Source organism: Neopsephotus bourkii, unplaced genomic scaffold (genome assembly GCF_033783945.1).
Source record: "Neopsephotus bourkii isolate Nb327-2 ecotype Australia unplaced genomic scaffold, CSIRO-AGI_Nbou_v1 NB_1637, whole genome shotgun sequence".
NCBI classification, from domain to species: Eukaryota; Metazoa; Chordata; class Aves; order Psittaciformes; family Psittacidae; genus Neopsephotus; species Neopsephotus bourkii.
The window spans coordinates 9,098,209-9,115,423 of NW_026902112.1; the positions used below are offsets into that span (position 1 = coordinate 9,098,209).

The 17,215-nt window shown below is 42.1% G+C and overlaps 1 protein-coding gene across 5 annotated transcripts in view; it reads right to left on the minus strand.

The window, feature by feature from the left end:
* The window catches only part of TRAPPC9 (trafficking protein particle complex subunit 9), a 498,862-nt gene that overhangs the window by 447,447 nt on the left and 34,200 nt on the right, over window positions 1-17,215 (minus strand). For all 5 annotated transcript variants that reach the window (XM_061374152.1, XM_061374153.1, XM_061374154.1 and 2 more), the window contains one exon: window positions 3,277-3,403. In XM_061374152.1, the coding sequence (XP_061230136.1) occupies window positions 3,277-3,403 (127 nt within the window). The remainder of the gene's footprint in view (window positions 1-3,276; window positions 3,404-17,215) is intronic.

The following is a 17,215-nucleotide window of genomic DNA, read 5'->3' on the forward strand; positions in this document are numbered from 1 at the left end:
TTTGATTAAAAAATCTGCATACAAATTAAGAACCCCCTATTAAATGGATTAAAAACTGGTAGACCATGAAATGTCAAGATTAAACAGAAGTCATCACTGTCAGTAAAAATGTGGATGTTTCTAGAAGGCTCTAGCATGGATTGAATCATAAACTTAGATTATCCAACATTAATCAAAAACACATTTCCACACACTTATAATTTATGTCTCAAATATTAGCATGATTTAGCTGAAAGAGCTCTGCACTCCTGCACCATGGCTATTTTCCAGCTAGCTGGACAACTCTACAGCACACTACATCTGCTGTGTAGATGTAAATGGAGGCTTTATATATAGACACAACTAGTATTTTGTTGGATTACCAATTTTTATCACTATGGCTTTTCGAGAACTTTCAAAAACAAGAAAAGGGAGAGGAGGAGAAGAGCACAAATAAATTCTTCACTGTTAAATACTGCTGACGTTGGGCTCCTCACCCCATGGCAAAACGGTAGCAACTATGTTGAGTGTTCTGAGTGCAGCTAGGTCAGCACAAGCTGATGGTGTAAATGAAGCACCTGGATGGCGAGCAATTTCTTAAAGGTAGGCCTAGGAATAACAAATAAAGATAACGTGCTTGTCCCTTTCTCTCAGCATACAAATGTAAATGTCTCTATGCAAATGTACGCAGCATGGGGAATAACCAAGAAGTTACAGACACGTGCATGCCCTGCAGAGCTACGATCTTACTGGCATGTTTGGATGGCTCCTACGGCTGGAGTGTTGGAAGGAAGGATACAGGTTCTACAGGAAGGACAGGCAGGGGAGATGAGGAGCGAATGTCGCCCTCTATGTCAGTGACTACCTAGAGTGCATGGAGCTATGCTTTGGGATGGAAAAGGCACCAATCAAAAGCTTATAGGTCAGGGTTAAAAGGAGGGCAAGGACAGACGATGTTATAAGGAGGTCTGCTACAGGCCACCCAACCAAGAAGCCAATGGAAAATGAAACAATAAAGTCCACACAGGCCAGTATCACAGTATCACAGTATGTTAGAGATTGGAAGGGACCTCAAAAGATCATCTAGTCCAATCCCCCTGCCGGAGCAGGAACACCTAGATAAGGTTACACAGGAACGTGTCCAGGCGGGTTTTGAATGTCTCCAGAGAAGGAGACTCCACAACCTCCCTGGGCAGCCTGTTCCAGTGTTCTGTCACCCTCACTGAGAAGAAGTTTCTTCTCAAGTTTAAGTGGAACCTCTTGTGTTCCAGTTTGCACCCATTGCCCCTTGTCCTATCATTGTTTGCCACTGAGAAGAGCCTGGCTCCATCCTCATGACACTCCCCCTTTATATATTTATATGCACTAATAAGGTCACCCCTCAATCTCCTCTTCTCCAAACTATAGAGACCCAGGTCCCTCAGTCTTTCCTCATAAGGGAGATGCTCCACTCCCTTAATCATCTTAGTTGCCCTGCGCTGGACTCTCTCCAGCAGGTCCCTGTCCTTCTGAGGGGCCCAGAACTGGATGCAATATTCCAAATGAGGTCTCACCAGGGCAGAGTAGAGGGGAAGAAGGACCTCTCTCGACCTACTAACCACCCCCCTTCTAATACACCCCAGGATGCCATTGGCCTTCTTGGCCACAAGGGCACAGTGTCGGCTCATGGTCACCCTGTCGTCCACCAGGACCCCCAGGTCCCTCTCCCCTACACTGCTCTCTAACAGGTCAGTAATTCAATTCATCCAAAATAAGACACCTAAATTATGTTAGAAAAACCTGGAAACAGCTACTTATGTGCCTTGAGTGCAAATATGATCTAGGGTGGTCAAATATGACTAGTTTAGCTCTATACATAGATTTTTTGTGACACTAAATCAACTCCAAGGTTAGCTGATAACAAATTAGTCAACTAACATTTTCACTGTAATACACAGCTTTAGTTCTAACAGTTATGATTTTGGGATCATACGTTCACATTGCATGTTTTCCATCCAAGAAGCCAAAACCTGCTGCAACTCCAAAGTACACGCTGCACTACTGAAACACAGTGGAGGCAATGCAAAGCAGGTATCTGTAAAGTCATCCCAGATGCCTTGCCAGCACTAACTGAATACACTGAGAGGACAATGCTGGAAGACATCAAGAAAGATGTACTCTGAGTACATATTAGAAGAGAGGTGGGTGACCCAGAAGGTCAGTCAGTACATAGCTTTGTACTTGCTCCAACCAGGAGATAAAACACTCTTTCCAGGACACTAGAAGTGGTGTGACCATTCTGATTTCAGATACAATTCCATCTGCCCACAGCCAGCCATATGTTCTGGTCAAACCTGCACCTTAAGCAAGCACCTCAAGCAAGCACCTCCCACACAACATTGTTAGTGTGAACATACCTCTTTTAAGTGCACTACAGATAGTTAGACAAGATCTCTTTCTTCAGTAAAAAGAAATTAGTAAGTTAGAACATAGTAACAGAAAGTGGCTATAGGGTAAACCATGCATTTTCATTTCTAGAACTAAGATCTGAAAATCAATATAATTTTCAGTATTTGGTTATGCACTTTATTATCTCCTATGTTCTTTGGTACTAGAACTTTTGCTTCATGCAGTGTTTGATGACAACCCTCTGCGAACTCCAAACTCTCTAAGAACTCTTCTCAGTAACTTCTACCATATTTTTAATGAATAGAAATACATTTTTCTTCAGAAAAGCCACTTCTTGACAAAGATTTTTTTAGCCTTTTCTTTTATCATTGATGCCCAGCAACTGTTTTCTTTCTCTGACCCTAATACTTCACGCTAGGCTTTAGCCTAAACACAGTATTATTAATTGGATTGACTGCATGATGTGCTTTGGCACCCAGGCACTAAAGGGAACTCAGATGCAGAACTGACCAGTGAAGGTGCCAGCTTCAAAATGCAACATCTGGAAAGGAACAGCTACAAAAAGCATCAGTTCCAGCCAAGTTCCAAGCTCCACAGACAGAGACAGCATTCAACTTGCGGACTTCCAGTATGATTGGTATCTAACTTGAATCTCAGCTGTATCAGAAACTCTTGAATGACAGTTTAAAACAAAAAAAAAGCTACTATCCTCCTGAAACTAAAGGCCACAGAAAGTATTTTCTGCTCAAAGGCTCTATTTTTGCCTAGTAAGCTCTCAAAACAAGCTGACATTTTGACATTTTGCCATGTTACTGTGAGCAACTGTTATAGAAGTCTAAATCCTTCCAGGATCTTTTAAAATATGACAGGTACTGTGCAAAAGTTACAGATTGCATTTTGGAGTCTTACCTCACAATAGGTAATTTGGTGAAGGGAACAGGAGGCAACTTCAAACCATCTGGAAGAGTGATGTATTCCATCGTACCAGGGCATTTTGCTGTGTAGCTTTCCAAGCTCTGTGTTACGTCTTTCTTTTCTAGAAAATAAATTTGTTGAGAATAAAGTTAAAAACCAAATTCTAATATACATGCAACAAAAGTTTAAGATGAAGTTATGACCAAAAGTTCTATTTGGGTTTTTTTTGTATTTATACAAAATAAGTCTAATGGAATGCCAACTAATGTTTACATATACTGCTTAGAGATATGCTCCAGAAGTTTTAATGAATAGATCAAATACAATTAAACAACCTTAAGCAAGAAAGTTTCCTGGCCTTGTCAGGATTTTTAAAGTCTCTGTTTATATCTACTTTTTGATAGTTTTCATTGTCAAAAAAAAAAAAAAGATTGCTACAATTTATCCAGTAAATCTAAATACCCAACACAACTGGCCTCAGCATATTATGGCTAAAAATAATGGCATTATTATGTGAACAAGCCCTGCTTTCAAGCATTAGAATAAACACTACCAAAGAAGAGAAACAAATTACTTGATGTTAGCTTCTGTTAGAATCATAGAATAGTTCAGGTTGGAAAGAACCTTAAGATCATCCAGTTCCAACACTCTGCCATGGGCAGGGACACCTCACACTAAACCATGTCACCCAAGGCTCTGTCCAGCCTGGCCTTCAACACTTCCAGGGACGGAGCATTCACAACTTCCTTGGGCAACCCATTCCAGTGCCTCACCACCCTTACAGCAAAGAATTTCTTCCTTATATCCAATCTAAACTTCCCCTGTTACCCCTTGTCCTATCACTACAGTCCCTAATGAAGAGTTTCTCCCCAGCATCCTTGTAGCCCCCCCTTCAGATAGTGGAAGGCTGCTCTGAGGTCTCCACATAGCCTTCTCTTAGGTGTTAAAATTACCTAAATTCTTAAAATACTTCTACTATACTATGCTACTAAATCATAACAACCGGTAGGAAAGCTTTTCTTTGTTTTTTCTTAAAAATACAAGAATGTTCATACAAACATTATTTATCTTCAGTGATGGATAGTAAATGCTTATGGATTTTACCCAACAATCATTTTCAACAACAGATACAAATGCCTCCAGAAAAAAATGTATATTGGAAATGCATGGTGTGAACACAAAACTGTTTCACGGGTGAAATGGGAGTTGGCAAACAGAAACAAGCCTGAGACTGTGTGTTTAGAGGGAAGGCTGACGTAGGTGAAAAGTCTTACATATATTGTATATATTTATGCTTTAAAGTACAGTGAACATTCCTCCACATGATTCTATGTGCTACCAATAAAAAGTAGCTATTCAGTAACTGAACTGTTTCTAGAAAATACTTCAGAGATCAAAATACTGAAGGATAAAATAGAAAAGGGAAGGGTGATAGCAGATAATGCTTTCCAAAAATACTGCTTAGACAAGCGCATTGGGTTTATGCAGCAAGGTTTTGGTAGTGAGGGGCGCTGCAAGGGTGCCTTTTGGGAGAAGACACCAGGTGTAGCTCCCTGTCAGAGAGAGCCAGCTCCAGCCAACTCCAAACCAGACCCATCACTGCTCAAAGCTGAGCCCATCAGCTATGCTGGTGGCATGGTTATGATAACATTTAAGAATCACAGAATCATAGAATGGTTTAGGGTGGAAGAGACCTTAAAGCTCATCCAATTCCACCCCCCTGCCACGGGCAGGGACACCTTCCACTAGAGCAGGTTGCTCCAAGCCCCATCCAAGCTGGCCTTGAACACTGCCAGGGATGGGGCAGCCACAGGTTCTCTGGGCACCCTGTGCCAGGGCATCACCACCCTAAGAATGGGTAAAAAGTCCTGCACAGAAGCTGTGAGGGGAAGGACTGAGAAAAATGTGAGAGAAATATATCCAGTAAACCATGTCACTGCCCCAAACACCTTGGAAAGCACAAACATCCATCAATGCTAGTGCTGCCCACATCAATCCAGCTTAGTCTGTAAGCTTCTAAAGCCATGAGTAATCTTTCAAAGCAAATAAACATTGATTGTAATTGCCTTCACTATGAAATTAATGCCACATATCTGAGAAATTTTTTTGCTTCTGTCTATGCTTCACTGAACTGCCTCTTGAGCCACTCACTACATTCTATCTGTGTGTAGGAAATGTTCCCAAAAAACACATTACCAGACATAGACATACATTCAAATCAGTGTAGCACAGCCAGGAACTGTGGTTAAAGATTGAGTGTTTTAACAAGATTTTTATGCTACAGCATTTAGGTTGTTATTTTCCATGTTAGGTGAGCAAGGGCATAAAGTACAAGTAGAATCCACTGAAATAGAAAGCTCACAGCTACCAAGAATAATGAAGACAACACTACAGTATGAGCTTAATTCTGCATCAAACTAGAGGTCTGTCATTCTGGAGAACTGGCTTTCATTTCCTAGTGTGAAACACTGTCAATTATTGTGTTCAAAGAAAGAATATAGCCACCTGCAAAACTAATTTGTTTATAGATTTGAGTCACATTTTTATTTCACAGAAGCTCAGCATGCTTTCTTCAAGGACAAGGCTAAAACAAGACATTTTCCTATGCTGATACTTTATGAAATGCCATTTAACACATGCTGCTACCAAGCCAGCAGCTCCATTACTTTTTATTTAGCACTTCATCTCAGCTGAGATGCTAAAGGAATCTACATCAATAGGATGTATCAGGAAGCATTCATGATACAGACGAGCAAGAGCTTGTTTGAGAGCCACTTCTAAAAGTAAATCTTTATAGAGTCATAAAACAGGTTAGGCAGAAAGGGACCTTAAAGCTCATCCAGTTCCAACAACCCACCATGGGCAGGGACACTTTCCACTACAGCAGGTTGCTCCAAGCCCCATTCAACCTGGCCTTGAACACTGCCAGGGATGGGGCAGCCACAGTTGCTCTGGATAACCTGTTCCATTGTCTCACCACCCTCACAGTGGAGAATTTCTTCCATACATCTGATCTAAATCTCTCCTCTCTCAGGTTAAAGCCATTATCCCTTGTCCTATCATTATGTGCCCTTGTAGAAAGTCCCCCTCCAGCCTTTCTCCATTCAGCACCTCTGCTACTCGACCTCTGTGGTATGAATGTATGATTCAGACTTCCCTACTAAGTCAAATTTGAAAAGCCTAATAGCTGCCAGAAACCTGCTACAGACTGCTACCTTCCAACAGCTCTGAATTCTCCTAGCATCTGCCTGGCTGTCATCGCATTTGATACAATCAGAAACTGCACAAACCTCCCAGGAGAATCTAGTCTACTACCAAGGCTTCCTGACCTCTAATTTAGATGACTATCTATGACAAGAACAGTTATCACCAGTACTTATCCTTCTCCTTGCAAAGAAGAAACAGAAAACAGCTACTCCTGGAGGTTTTCACCCATCCAGTGTCTTCATGGTTGTATATGTCAGCAGTAAAGCAATTACCACTTGATCCTTTAACCTGTGAATTCACAGCTTTAAAAGCCTGCTCTGTAGCTGGGAATACTACTGGATACTCCCCTGTAGGTATTACAGTGAGTCATCTACTGACTGACAAATGATGGGTTATTTTCTCATCAGAAATAACTACGTTCAGCATTTTATTTCCTCCAGTTTCTCCCCAGAGTCAATCAAAGATCCAACCAAGTCAAGTCATAGCCAGTGCTGCCACTTGAGCAGATACTTCTGTTTGTTCAGTATAACCTAGCACAAATTCCCCATTTCATACCAAATTGGTTTCATTACCTTTTTTTTTGGCTGCTTCTGACAACTTAATATTATAGAATCATAGAATAGTTAGGGTTGGAAAGGACCTTAAGATCATCCAGTTCCAACCCCCCTGCCATGGTCAGGGACACCTCACTCTAAACCATATCACCCAAGGCCTCGTCCAGCCTAGCCTTGAATACTTCCAGGGATGGAGCATTCACAACCTCCCTGGGCAACCCATTCCAGTGCCTCACCACCCTCACAGGAAAGAATTTATTCCTTATATCCAATCTCAACTTCACCTGTTTAAGTTTTAACCCATTATCCCTTGTCCTATCACTACAGTCCCTAATGAAGAGTCCATCCCCAGTATCCCTACAGCCAGATACTGGAAGGCTGCTATGAGGTCTGCACACAGCCTTCTCTTCTCCAGGCTGAACAGCCCCAACTTTCTCAGCCTATCTTCATATGGGAGGTGCTCCAGTCCCCTGATCATTCTCATGGCCTCCTCTGGACTTGTTCCAACAGCTCCATGTCCTTTTTATGTGGAGGACACCAGAACTGCATACAATACTCCAAGTAAGGTCTCATGAGAGCAGAGCAGAGGGGCAGGATCACCTCCTTCGACCTGCTGGTCACACTCCTTTTGATGCAGCCCAGGATACGGTTGGCTTTCTGGGCTACAAGCGCACACTGCTGGCTCATGTTCATTTTCTCATTGACCAGCTCCCCCAAGTCCTTCTCCGCAGGGCTGCTCTGAATCTCTTCTTTGCCCAGCCTGTAGCTGTGCCTGGGATTGCTCCGACCCACGTGTAGGACCTTGCACTTGGCATAATTAAACCTCATGAGGTTGGCATCAGCCCACCTCACAAGTGTGTCAAGGTCCCTCTGGATGGCATTCCTTCCCTCCAGCGTATCAACCGAACCACACAGCTTGGTGTCATCAGCAAACTTGCTGAGGGCGCACTCGATCCCACTGTCCATGTCAGCAACAAAGATATTGAACAAAACCGGTCCCAACACCGATCCCTGAGGGACACCACTCGTAACTGGTCTCCAGCTGGACATTGAGCCATTGACCACAACTCTTTGTGTGTGGCCATCCAGCCAGTTCTTTATCCACCGAGTGGTCCATTCATCAAATTGATGTCTCCCCAATTTAGAGACAAGGATGTCGTGTGGGACAGTGTCGAATGCTTTACATAAATCCAGGTAGATGTCATCCACTGCTTTACCGCTGTCCATCAGTTCCGTAGCCCTGTCATAAAAGGCTACCAAATTGGTCACGCAGGATTTGCCCTTAGTAAAGCCATGCTGACTGTCACTGAGCACCTTGTTGATTTTCATGTGCCTTAGCATGCCTTCCAGGAGAATCTGCTCCAAGATTTTCCCAGGCACAGAGGTGAGACTGACTGGTCTGTTATTCCCCAGGTCATCCATTTTCCCCTTCTTGAAAATGGGGGTTATATTTCCCTTTTTCCAGTCATAGGGAACTTCACCTGACTGCCATGATTTTTCAAATATGATGGCCAGCGGCTTAGCAACTTCATTTGCCAGCTCCTTCAGGACCCACGGATGGATTTCATCAGGTCCCATGGACTTGTGCACGTTCCGATTTTTAAGATGGTCTCGAACCAGTTCTTCTCCTACAGTGGGCCCAATGTCTTCATTCTCACAGTCCCTGCATCTGCCTTCCAAGACTTGGGTGGTGCGGTCAGAGCCTTTGCCAGAGAAGACTGAGGCAAAGAAGTCATTCAGAACCCCAGCCTTCTCCAAATCCTGTGTAGCTAGTTCACCTGAGAGCTTCCTGAGGGGGCCTACATTCTCGCTAGTCTGCTTTTTTTTATTTGCTATGTACCTGTAGAATCCCTTCCTGTTATCCTTATCATCCCTAGCCAAGTTTAATTCTAACTAGGCCTTAGCTTTCCTAACCTGGTCCCTAGCTTCCTGGACAACACCCCTGTACTCTTCCCAAGCCGCCTGTCTTCGCTTGCACTTTCTATAAGTCTCTTTTTTCATTTGAATTTTCCTCAGCAGCTCCTTATCCATCCAAGGAGGTCTCCTGGCCCTCCTGCTGCACTTCCTTCTAGTTGGGATGCAACGCTCCTGAGCTTGTAGCAGGTGATCCTTGAAGACCAAACAAGAGTCTCCAGTCCCCCTGCCCTCTAGGGCTATATCCCATGGAACTTTACTAAGCAGGTTCCTGAAGAGGCCAAAGTCTGCTCTTCGGAAGTCCAGTGCAGTGAGCTTGCTGCACGCTCTTCTCACTGTCCTAAGGATCTCAAATTCAATCATCTCATGGTCGCTGCATCCAAGGCTGCCCTGGAGCACCACATTTCCAACAAGCCCTTCCCTGTTGGTAAGCACAAGGTCAAGCATAGCACCTCTCCTTGTCGGCTCCTCTATTACTTGCAGGAGGAAGTTGTCTTCCACACAATCGAGGAACCTCCTGGACTGCTTGTGCCGGGCCGTACCGTCATTCCAACAGATGTCAGGGTGGTTGAAGTCCCCCATGAGAACCAGGGCCTGTGAGCGTGAGGCTTTTCCTATCTGTCTATAGAGTGCTTCATCCGCAGATTCCTCTTGATCAGGCCGTCTACAACATACCCCCACAGTAATGCCTCCCATCGCTGTTTTCCCTTTAACCCTGACCCACAAACTCTCTGTTAACTGCTCACCTGTCCCCAGACAGAGTTCCATACTCTCCAGCCTATCCCTAACATAAATGCCAACTCGCCCTCCCCACCTGCCAGGCCTGTCTTTTCTAAAGTCTGTAACCTTCCATTCCAACACTCCAGTCAGAGGAGCCACCCCACCATGTTTCTGTGATGCCTATATCATACTCCCGTAGATGTGCGCACATCTCTAATTCCTCTTGTTTGTTCCCCATGCTACAGCCGTTTGCATAGACGCATCTCAGTCGAGCTCCAAATGAAGCCGGCTCATTGGCTGGAGCAGCTGGAATATCTCTACATTGCTCCAAGCATTTATTATAGGTGCTGGCAACTGACTGGGTGTGTTGGGATGGAATGATGCCCCCCTCCCCCAACACATCTAGTTTAAAGCCTCCCTGACCAGTCTGGCAAGCCTCCTACCAAAACTGCTCTTCCCCTTCTTTTATCAGACCAGCTCCACCAGCCCCCGCTAGACCTGGCCTACAAACTTGGGTCCCATGTTCAAGACACCCAAACCCCTGACTATGACACCACCCTTTTAACCATTTATTAACCTGGCTAATCCTCCTAGCTTTTTTTAGGTCCTCCTCTGTATCCTGGAGAATAGACGAAAAGACTATCTGAGCTCCAGAGCCCTTAACCACCTCTCCCAGGGCTCTGTAGTCCTTCTTTATGTTCCCCAGGCTACTACTATCTATATCCCTAGCACCCACCTGTATCACCAGAAGTGGGTGATAGTCCGTGGGGCTTACTAGAGCAGGAAGCCCCTCTGCCACATCCCTGATCCATGCCCCTGGTAAGCAACACACCTGCCTTGAGACCGGGTCAGGCCAGCAGACAACTGCTTCAATATTCTTGATAATTTTTTGCTTAACCACTTCATGGCAACACAATGAACACTGGTTTTGTCCTACAGCTTTTCTGGACCTTCTTCTACTGTGAGAATACAGAAATCTGAACACAGAGTGCACATTTGTGACTGGAAGCTTCTAAATGTGAAAAAGAACAGATTTTCTGCTAGTTTCACAATAATGTGAAGCAGTATTTCACAATAATGGAGCCATGGAAAAAACACACAAGGAAGGAAGGTCAGTTACAGACCAGTATTTTTATGCACTTCAGTAACTGTGATTTAACAGTATCACACAAAGAGAACTTCATGACTTGGCAGCTAACAGCTAAAACCAGACAAACACAGTTGCTTTAACTGTACATTTTAGTTCTTTAATATTTGAACAGATTTTAAATACTCAGGCTGAGTCTCAGTCATTACCCATTAAAAACTAAGTCAAATATTAAGAACGTGTTTGTTTTCTGGCAAATAACTGTTTTGATCAAGTCACTGTGTGCCTTACGGAACAACCTACAGCAAGGTAGAATGAAGGAAAGAACATTTTATGTCTGACCTGCCAGTTACTCTGGAAGACAAACGAGTTTGTTTCCTTGTGGAACCCATTAAAACACTGAAAACGAAACTCGGGAAACTAAAAGCTCAAAGCCACCTGAATTCCATTTTTCCCCTGGTGATAAGCCCAGAATCAATGTTTTAACAAATAAACCTAGTACCCAGGGTTCTCGGTGCTGGCTGAGCTTTTCCTTCCCCCCTGAAAACAGCAAATAACATTCACAAAGAAGAAATCCAAGAACACCTGGAGCAGTCAGTACCCAACTCTCTCGGGAAGAAAGACACAAACATCTCCTTGATAAATTACTAGTACCATGTAACAAGACAGAAAAGTCAGTCTGACAGCATTAAAAGCAATAGAAACAGTAGCTTCTGCACCCATATATATTTTCCTTTACAAAAGAAAGAAGAAAATGGTTTGGTGACACCTCAGACAGTGAGAGAAGAAAAACAAGGTCAGTGCGTGTCTGCTGCCAGCAGCATCTTCAGCATCACCCTGCCTTCTTCAGCATCACCCTGACATCAAGATGCAGTATATTCTTTACAGCAAAAACTAATATCAAAAGGCCACAAAATACAGTAAGACACTCACAAAAGCTAAAATAGAAATTGAGTATTCATAGACAGTAGCCACTACAAACTTTTTAGCTTGACTGGATTATAGCACGTATGCAAGTCTTCATGACCTTCCAGGCAATCCCTCAACTCCACTTTCAGATAGATGCAGATGGACAGAAAGCATCCTAGTTGTATACTCAGCACATTTCCTACCACAAGCAAGGTAATGTAGAGAGTGAAGTGCCTTAGCAAGACTTGCATGAGCAAGCCACTAATTCGGTATTATGGTGGTTTAATACAGCAGAAAAGAGCAGGTCTCCTCTAATCTGCAGGCAAGCATCACCTGGTTTTTCCATGACATTAAGTCTGATGGGCATTAGATGATGGCATTTTCTACAGTTTTAGCAAACAAACAGCATCTCTGATGTTTTTCTGAAAAATACATGGAGCAAGTAAGTGTAACTTCAAACTACTTGGAGATGTGATACTTGAAGAAGCTGTTTTGAAAACAACACAAGGAATGCTCAGTTCTCATTCCAATATTCCCTCCTGCAATAAATCTCAACACTTACCTATGTTTTTATACTGCCCTGAATAGCCACATTTCAGACTCCTACCTACAGACATTAGGTAACCGGTTAGACAGGAACCACATGCAAGCTGACAGGCCAGCTGGATCTAAAAATGACCAAAGTGAGTGAGAACTCATGGAATCACAGAATAGTTTGGGTCAGAAAATACATTAAAGCTCATTCAGTTCCAACCCCTGCCAGAGGCAGGGACCCCTTCCACTAGAGCAGCTTGCTCCAAGCCCCTGTGTCCAACCTGGCCTTGAACACTGCCAGGGATGGGGCAGCCACAGCTTCTCTGGGCACCCTGTACCAGCGCCTCAGCACCCTCACAGGGAAGAATTTCTTCCTTATATCTAATCGCAATCTCCCCTCTGTCAGTTTAAAGCCATTCCCCTTGTCCTGTCACCAATGCCCTTGCCCAAAGCCCCTCTCCAGCTTTCTTGTAGCCCCTTTAGGCATTGAGAGCTACTCTAAGCTCTCCCTGGAGCCTTCTCCAGGCTGAACAAGCCCAGCCCTCTCAGCGTGGCTCCATTGCAGAGGTGCACCAGCCCCGTGATCATCTTCATGACCTCCTCTGGACTTTCTCCAGCAGGTCCATGTCCTCCTTATGTTGGAGGCCCCAGACCACAGACTACAGGTGAGTAGAGGGGGAAAATTACCTCCCTGAACCTGCTGGCCATGCTTCTTTTGAGGCAGCCCAGGATACAGCTGTACTTCCTTCAGTACCAAAATAGTATCTCCTAAAAATACAGCACAAATTCTTCATGTCTTCCTACTACCAATTAAAGTTTGTCTTTCCCCAAGTAATCTTTTCTTCTGGAACAAAAACTTTGCCACTTGTTTTCATTTCAACACCTGTATCTTTTCCCTCAATTAATCATATCAGGCTTCTCTAAGAGTCAGAGTTGTCTACATGAAGATAGGAATTTTGAGCTACACCTCAGGAACTTAATTTTTTTTTTTCATTAATGACTTTAACCAACTTAACAAGGAGCTTTACTCATAAAAAAAAAAGCACTATTTCGTTGTAATGATGGATATTCTGTTTCACCTATGAATTGGGATATGGTATTGACCAGATTTTTTATCTGAATCTCATCAACACACGAGTCTAAACAAAGGTAAATCACGTGCAAAAGACTTTGGGCTTTATTTATAATGCTGGACCAGTTGGACGAGTCTTCATTTTATCTATAGAGTGTTATTTTTCTTTCATGCAACATGACTTAAACTTTTGGTCTTCATAATTTGTGCTATGCAAATGAGTTTAAATGTTAGCACTCTTGCTAGTTTAGCATGCCTCATTTGTATATTCTGCTTCAAGAAAAATAAATCCACTGAACTGAGATCTGAACCAGAGTTCCTCAAGGAACCCTGAGAGAAGCAGATCATTATTTGAAACACAAACATGTATAGGCATTGTGGGCTTTTACTTTCTACATAGTCTAAAAGACATGTATTCCAGGAAAATGAAATACATCTTCTTAACATAAAAGGTTGAGTGGAGTTATTTAATAAGCCAGTTTGTCTCTAGATAACACCAATTCCAGAGAGAGATACAGAAGAATAAGCAACCCAGAGAATTTTACTCTGCTGCTACTGCCTTGAATTTAAAAAAGGAAATAAAGGAAGGATTAAAAAAGGCAGGAAAAAGTGCTGCAGATGAACAACTCTCAGGAACAAGAGTACAAAACAGTCCTTAAGTTTCATAGTGCACAACTGAAGAAAACACAGAACTAGATGAAAAGAAGCTAAACTCATAGTACCGTGATAAGTAAGAGTTAAGTGGCTTCTAATAAGCTTCCTCCTACTTCATGTACAATCTCCAAGCCTTTTATTATAATATGCCAGAAAGCATTTCCATTCAAGCTTTAATATATTCATTCTTACTCCATATTGTGCCACTGCTATACATCAAACACACAGGAGGTGACACCTCTCTTCAATTACACTTTATATACACACAAATATATATTTTTTCATAGATATGCACACAGATAATATATAGCACTATGCTGAAGCTGTATAAAAGATTTCCAATTAATAGCTAAGAACCTACCATGCTGCTATAAATAATCCCTGGTAATTATATTTAACATTTCAGTCTCCATCCTGAAATCAGTTCATTTTAATAATGTAAGACCAACCAAACTAGCTCCCTTTTGGAAGATGTATGGATGAGGCAAAACCAACTTGCAGGTACTTTGTCAACTAAAATACAACACAGTGCACTGAAACCAATTCATTAGTGTCAGTTAAGGAAACCTCACTTCAGCTCAGAAGTTTACATCAAGTTTTAATTTGCATTATATTCTCTCTTCAGTCTGATTAAAACTTCATTCTTTTTAGCCCTTTTTTACCTTTCTAAACATGAATTTAAACACTATAAAGGATCATAGGGGAAATGCTGTCCTAAATTAAATGCAGTATTTGGGAATAATGTTCCTTATGATTAAACATTGTGAAATATTGACAGGCTATGTCTGTACTTTCAAGTATTACAGCACAAAAGGAAAGCAACTGTAGAGCAAAGCAGCTGGTGCCTACATTACACACACTTCAGGGGATTACTTATGATGGTCAGCATAAGCAGAGCTTAAAAGAGAAGGTTTCCACACAATCTCTTACTTCCCACTCTCAAGAAATAATATCACAACCAAGTCTATTCTGGAAACTCTTCAAAATAACACTGGTCTCTTTCCTCAACACCATAATCTCCTTCACTTACTGATTCTTTCTCTTCTAATCATTAATTAATGTACCAAAAGGTTTTTTGGTTTACTGGTTGGGTTTGTTTAATTTAGGAACATTGTATTAATTAAATCGCACTTATTTAAATGTTCCATTATTCCTTGGGAAGATGTCATGCTTCAAAGATGTTGTAATTCCTTCCTATAGATCACAATTATCCATGTGCCTACTGTTTTTTACTATAATTTCTGACACAAGAGGGAAATTTTTCATGATTAGAACAATCACCCACTGGAATAACCTCTCCAGAGAAGAGGTTCCACAACACTGGACTCTTTCAGGATTTGGCTGGACAGGGTGCTGGTACATCAAATTTAGGTCATGTTTTGCCTAGAGAGGCTGGACCAAATGGTCCTTGAGATGATCCTTCCAATCTGGGATTCTATCATTCTAAGAAGAGAAGTGTTGACGACCAGGGTCAGGTGCAGACACCCAGTCAGTACTGAGACAGCTGTGCATGTGTAACGGGAGTGATAAATCCAGTCAAAAGAGTCACTGGGATGGCCAGGATCATTAGGATGATGCACATGCAGACAACTACACTGCAGCCACATCAACCTCAGAGGAGCTTCCATCCATCTCTGAGCTCTTAAAAGAAATGCAAAGATGTATTTGCCATTTGTCATTTTAAAAGGAGAATGAAGAGATTTTAAGAAATCCATTCAGTGCAAATGTTAGCAGTTCAGTTGCTTAATTTCACCATTGTTTTAACATCTTTACACCTCATCTGGTACCTGGATTTGTTACTAATCATTTTACAGTTCGGAGCACACTGCACCATAAACCATTTCTAATTACACTTTGGAAGAATTCCACAGACTTATTCTCTGAAGAAGGTCCAAACCTCAGAATCTTTCTTCCTAAACAGCAAATCTTGGTCAAAATTTTCTGATAATCTCAATCTTCCCTGAGCATCTCTTTTTATACCTCAATTATGTTTCAGTTCTGGCAGGCTTCCTACTTCTAATATGTTTGAAGAAGTTATTAGCTTTCATAAGTTCAGCAAGTTATGCCTCAAAATCTTTTCTGGGCTTATGATCCTCCCCCACCCCATTTAATTTAGCAGGACTGACATTCCCTTCTCTTTTCTATGTTTGGACATAACATTCACTTTAATACAGTAAACTTTTTTCTCCCTTGACTGCTTTCATTTTGCTGTTTAACTACCCTTGTGTTTTCATTCTCATTTATTCTAATGGAAAAGGAGAATACACTTACTGAGAATCTACTGTGACATCTTTAAGCAGTCTCCATGCTACCAGCAAGCATACCCCCTTCTTTTAATTTCTTCAAATTACCTTCTTTACTTTTATGTATCTCCTCTTTTATACTACTGTCAAGGTTTTATTTCAAAAATCAGGAATTCATATTTGTTTATCCTACATTTTATTTCTAATACTTGAAATCTTGTTTCCTGGGACCTAAACACGAACAACAGGAGAAATGAAAGGAGAAGTAAGGTGGGAGGAACAGCAAACACAGGACAGGAATGCCAAGAAACCAGCTCAACGAACCCTTGCTATGGCATTCCAAACAGGGAGAAAAGGAGAAAGTCATAGCAAGACATAGACAAGGGAATAGAATATGGCTAGGTGGATATACAGCAACAAGCTGATCCAGCTGTCCCTCAAATCAAGAGGTGGCTTTAGATTCTTCCACGTTCTACAGCTGCAGCAGTTTATAGGTTATCCTTACCCCTTCCTCCAGTGAAACACTATTTAGTACAGCTCACCAAGTGCCCATGCAGCTTGATTTCATTTTCCAAGGCGTTTGGGTGGAAAATCAAGACAATGTTTGAAGTAAAGATCCTCAGAAACTGAGTTTGGTTTTTGCCGCTGCCAATATGCTCGGCAGAAGGGATACACTTACAGACATTTACACATTCGCTTTTGATCTAGCTGTCAATCGTTATGAGCCCAGTTTAATATTCTTCCTTATTTCCCATATTGCTACAGGGGAATTTGAAATTTAAATCTCACCAAGTGAATGCATATCCAATCTGTTCTATAAATAAAAATGCCTGTAAAATACTGCACAGTTTCCTCTTTCAAGCTGTGAGATAGAACCGCATATTTTAAGAGTTGTCAGACACTGTCTGACATCATCAAATTACGATCACTCCAGGCTTAACCATAATTTCTGAAGATAAAGAAGGTTTAGGGTTTTTTTTTCCTTAGATGAAGCTCATCACTTCTCTGCACAAGGCACAGAATTCACAGGTGACATATC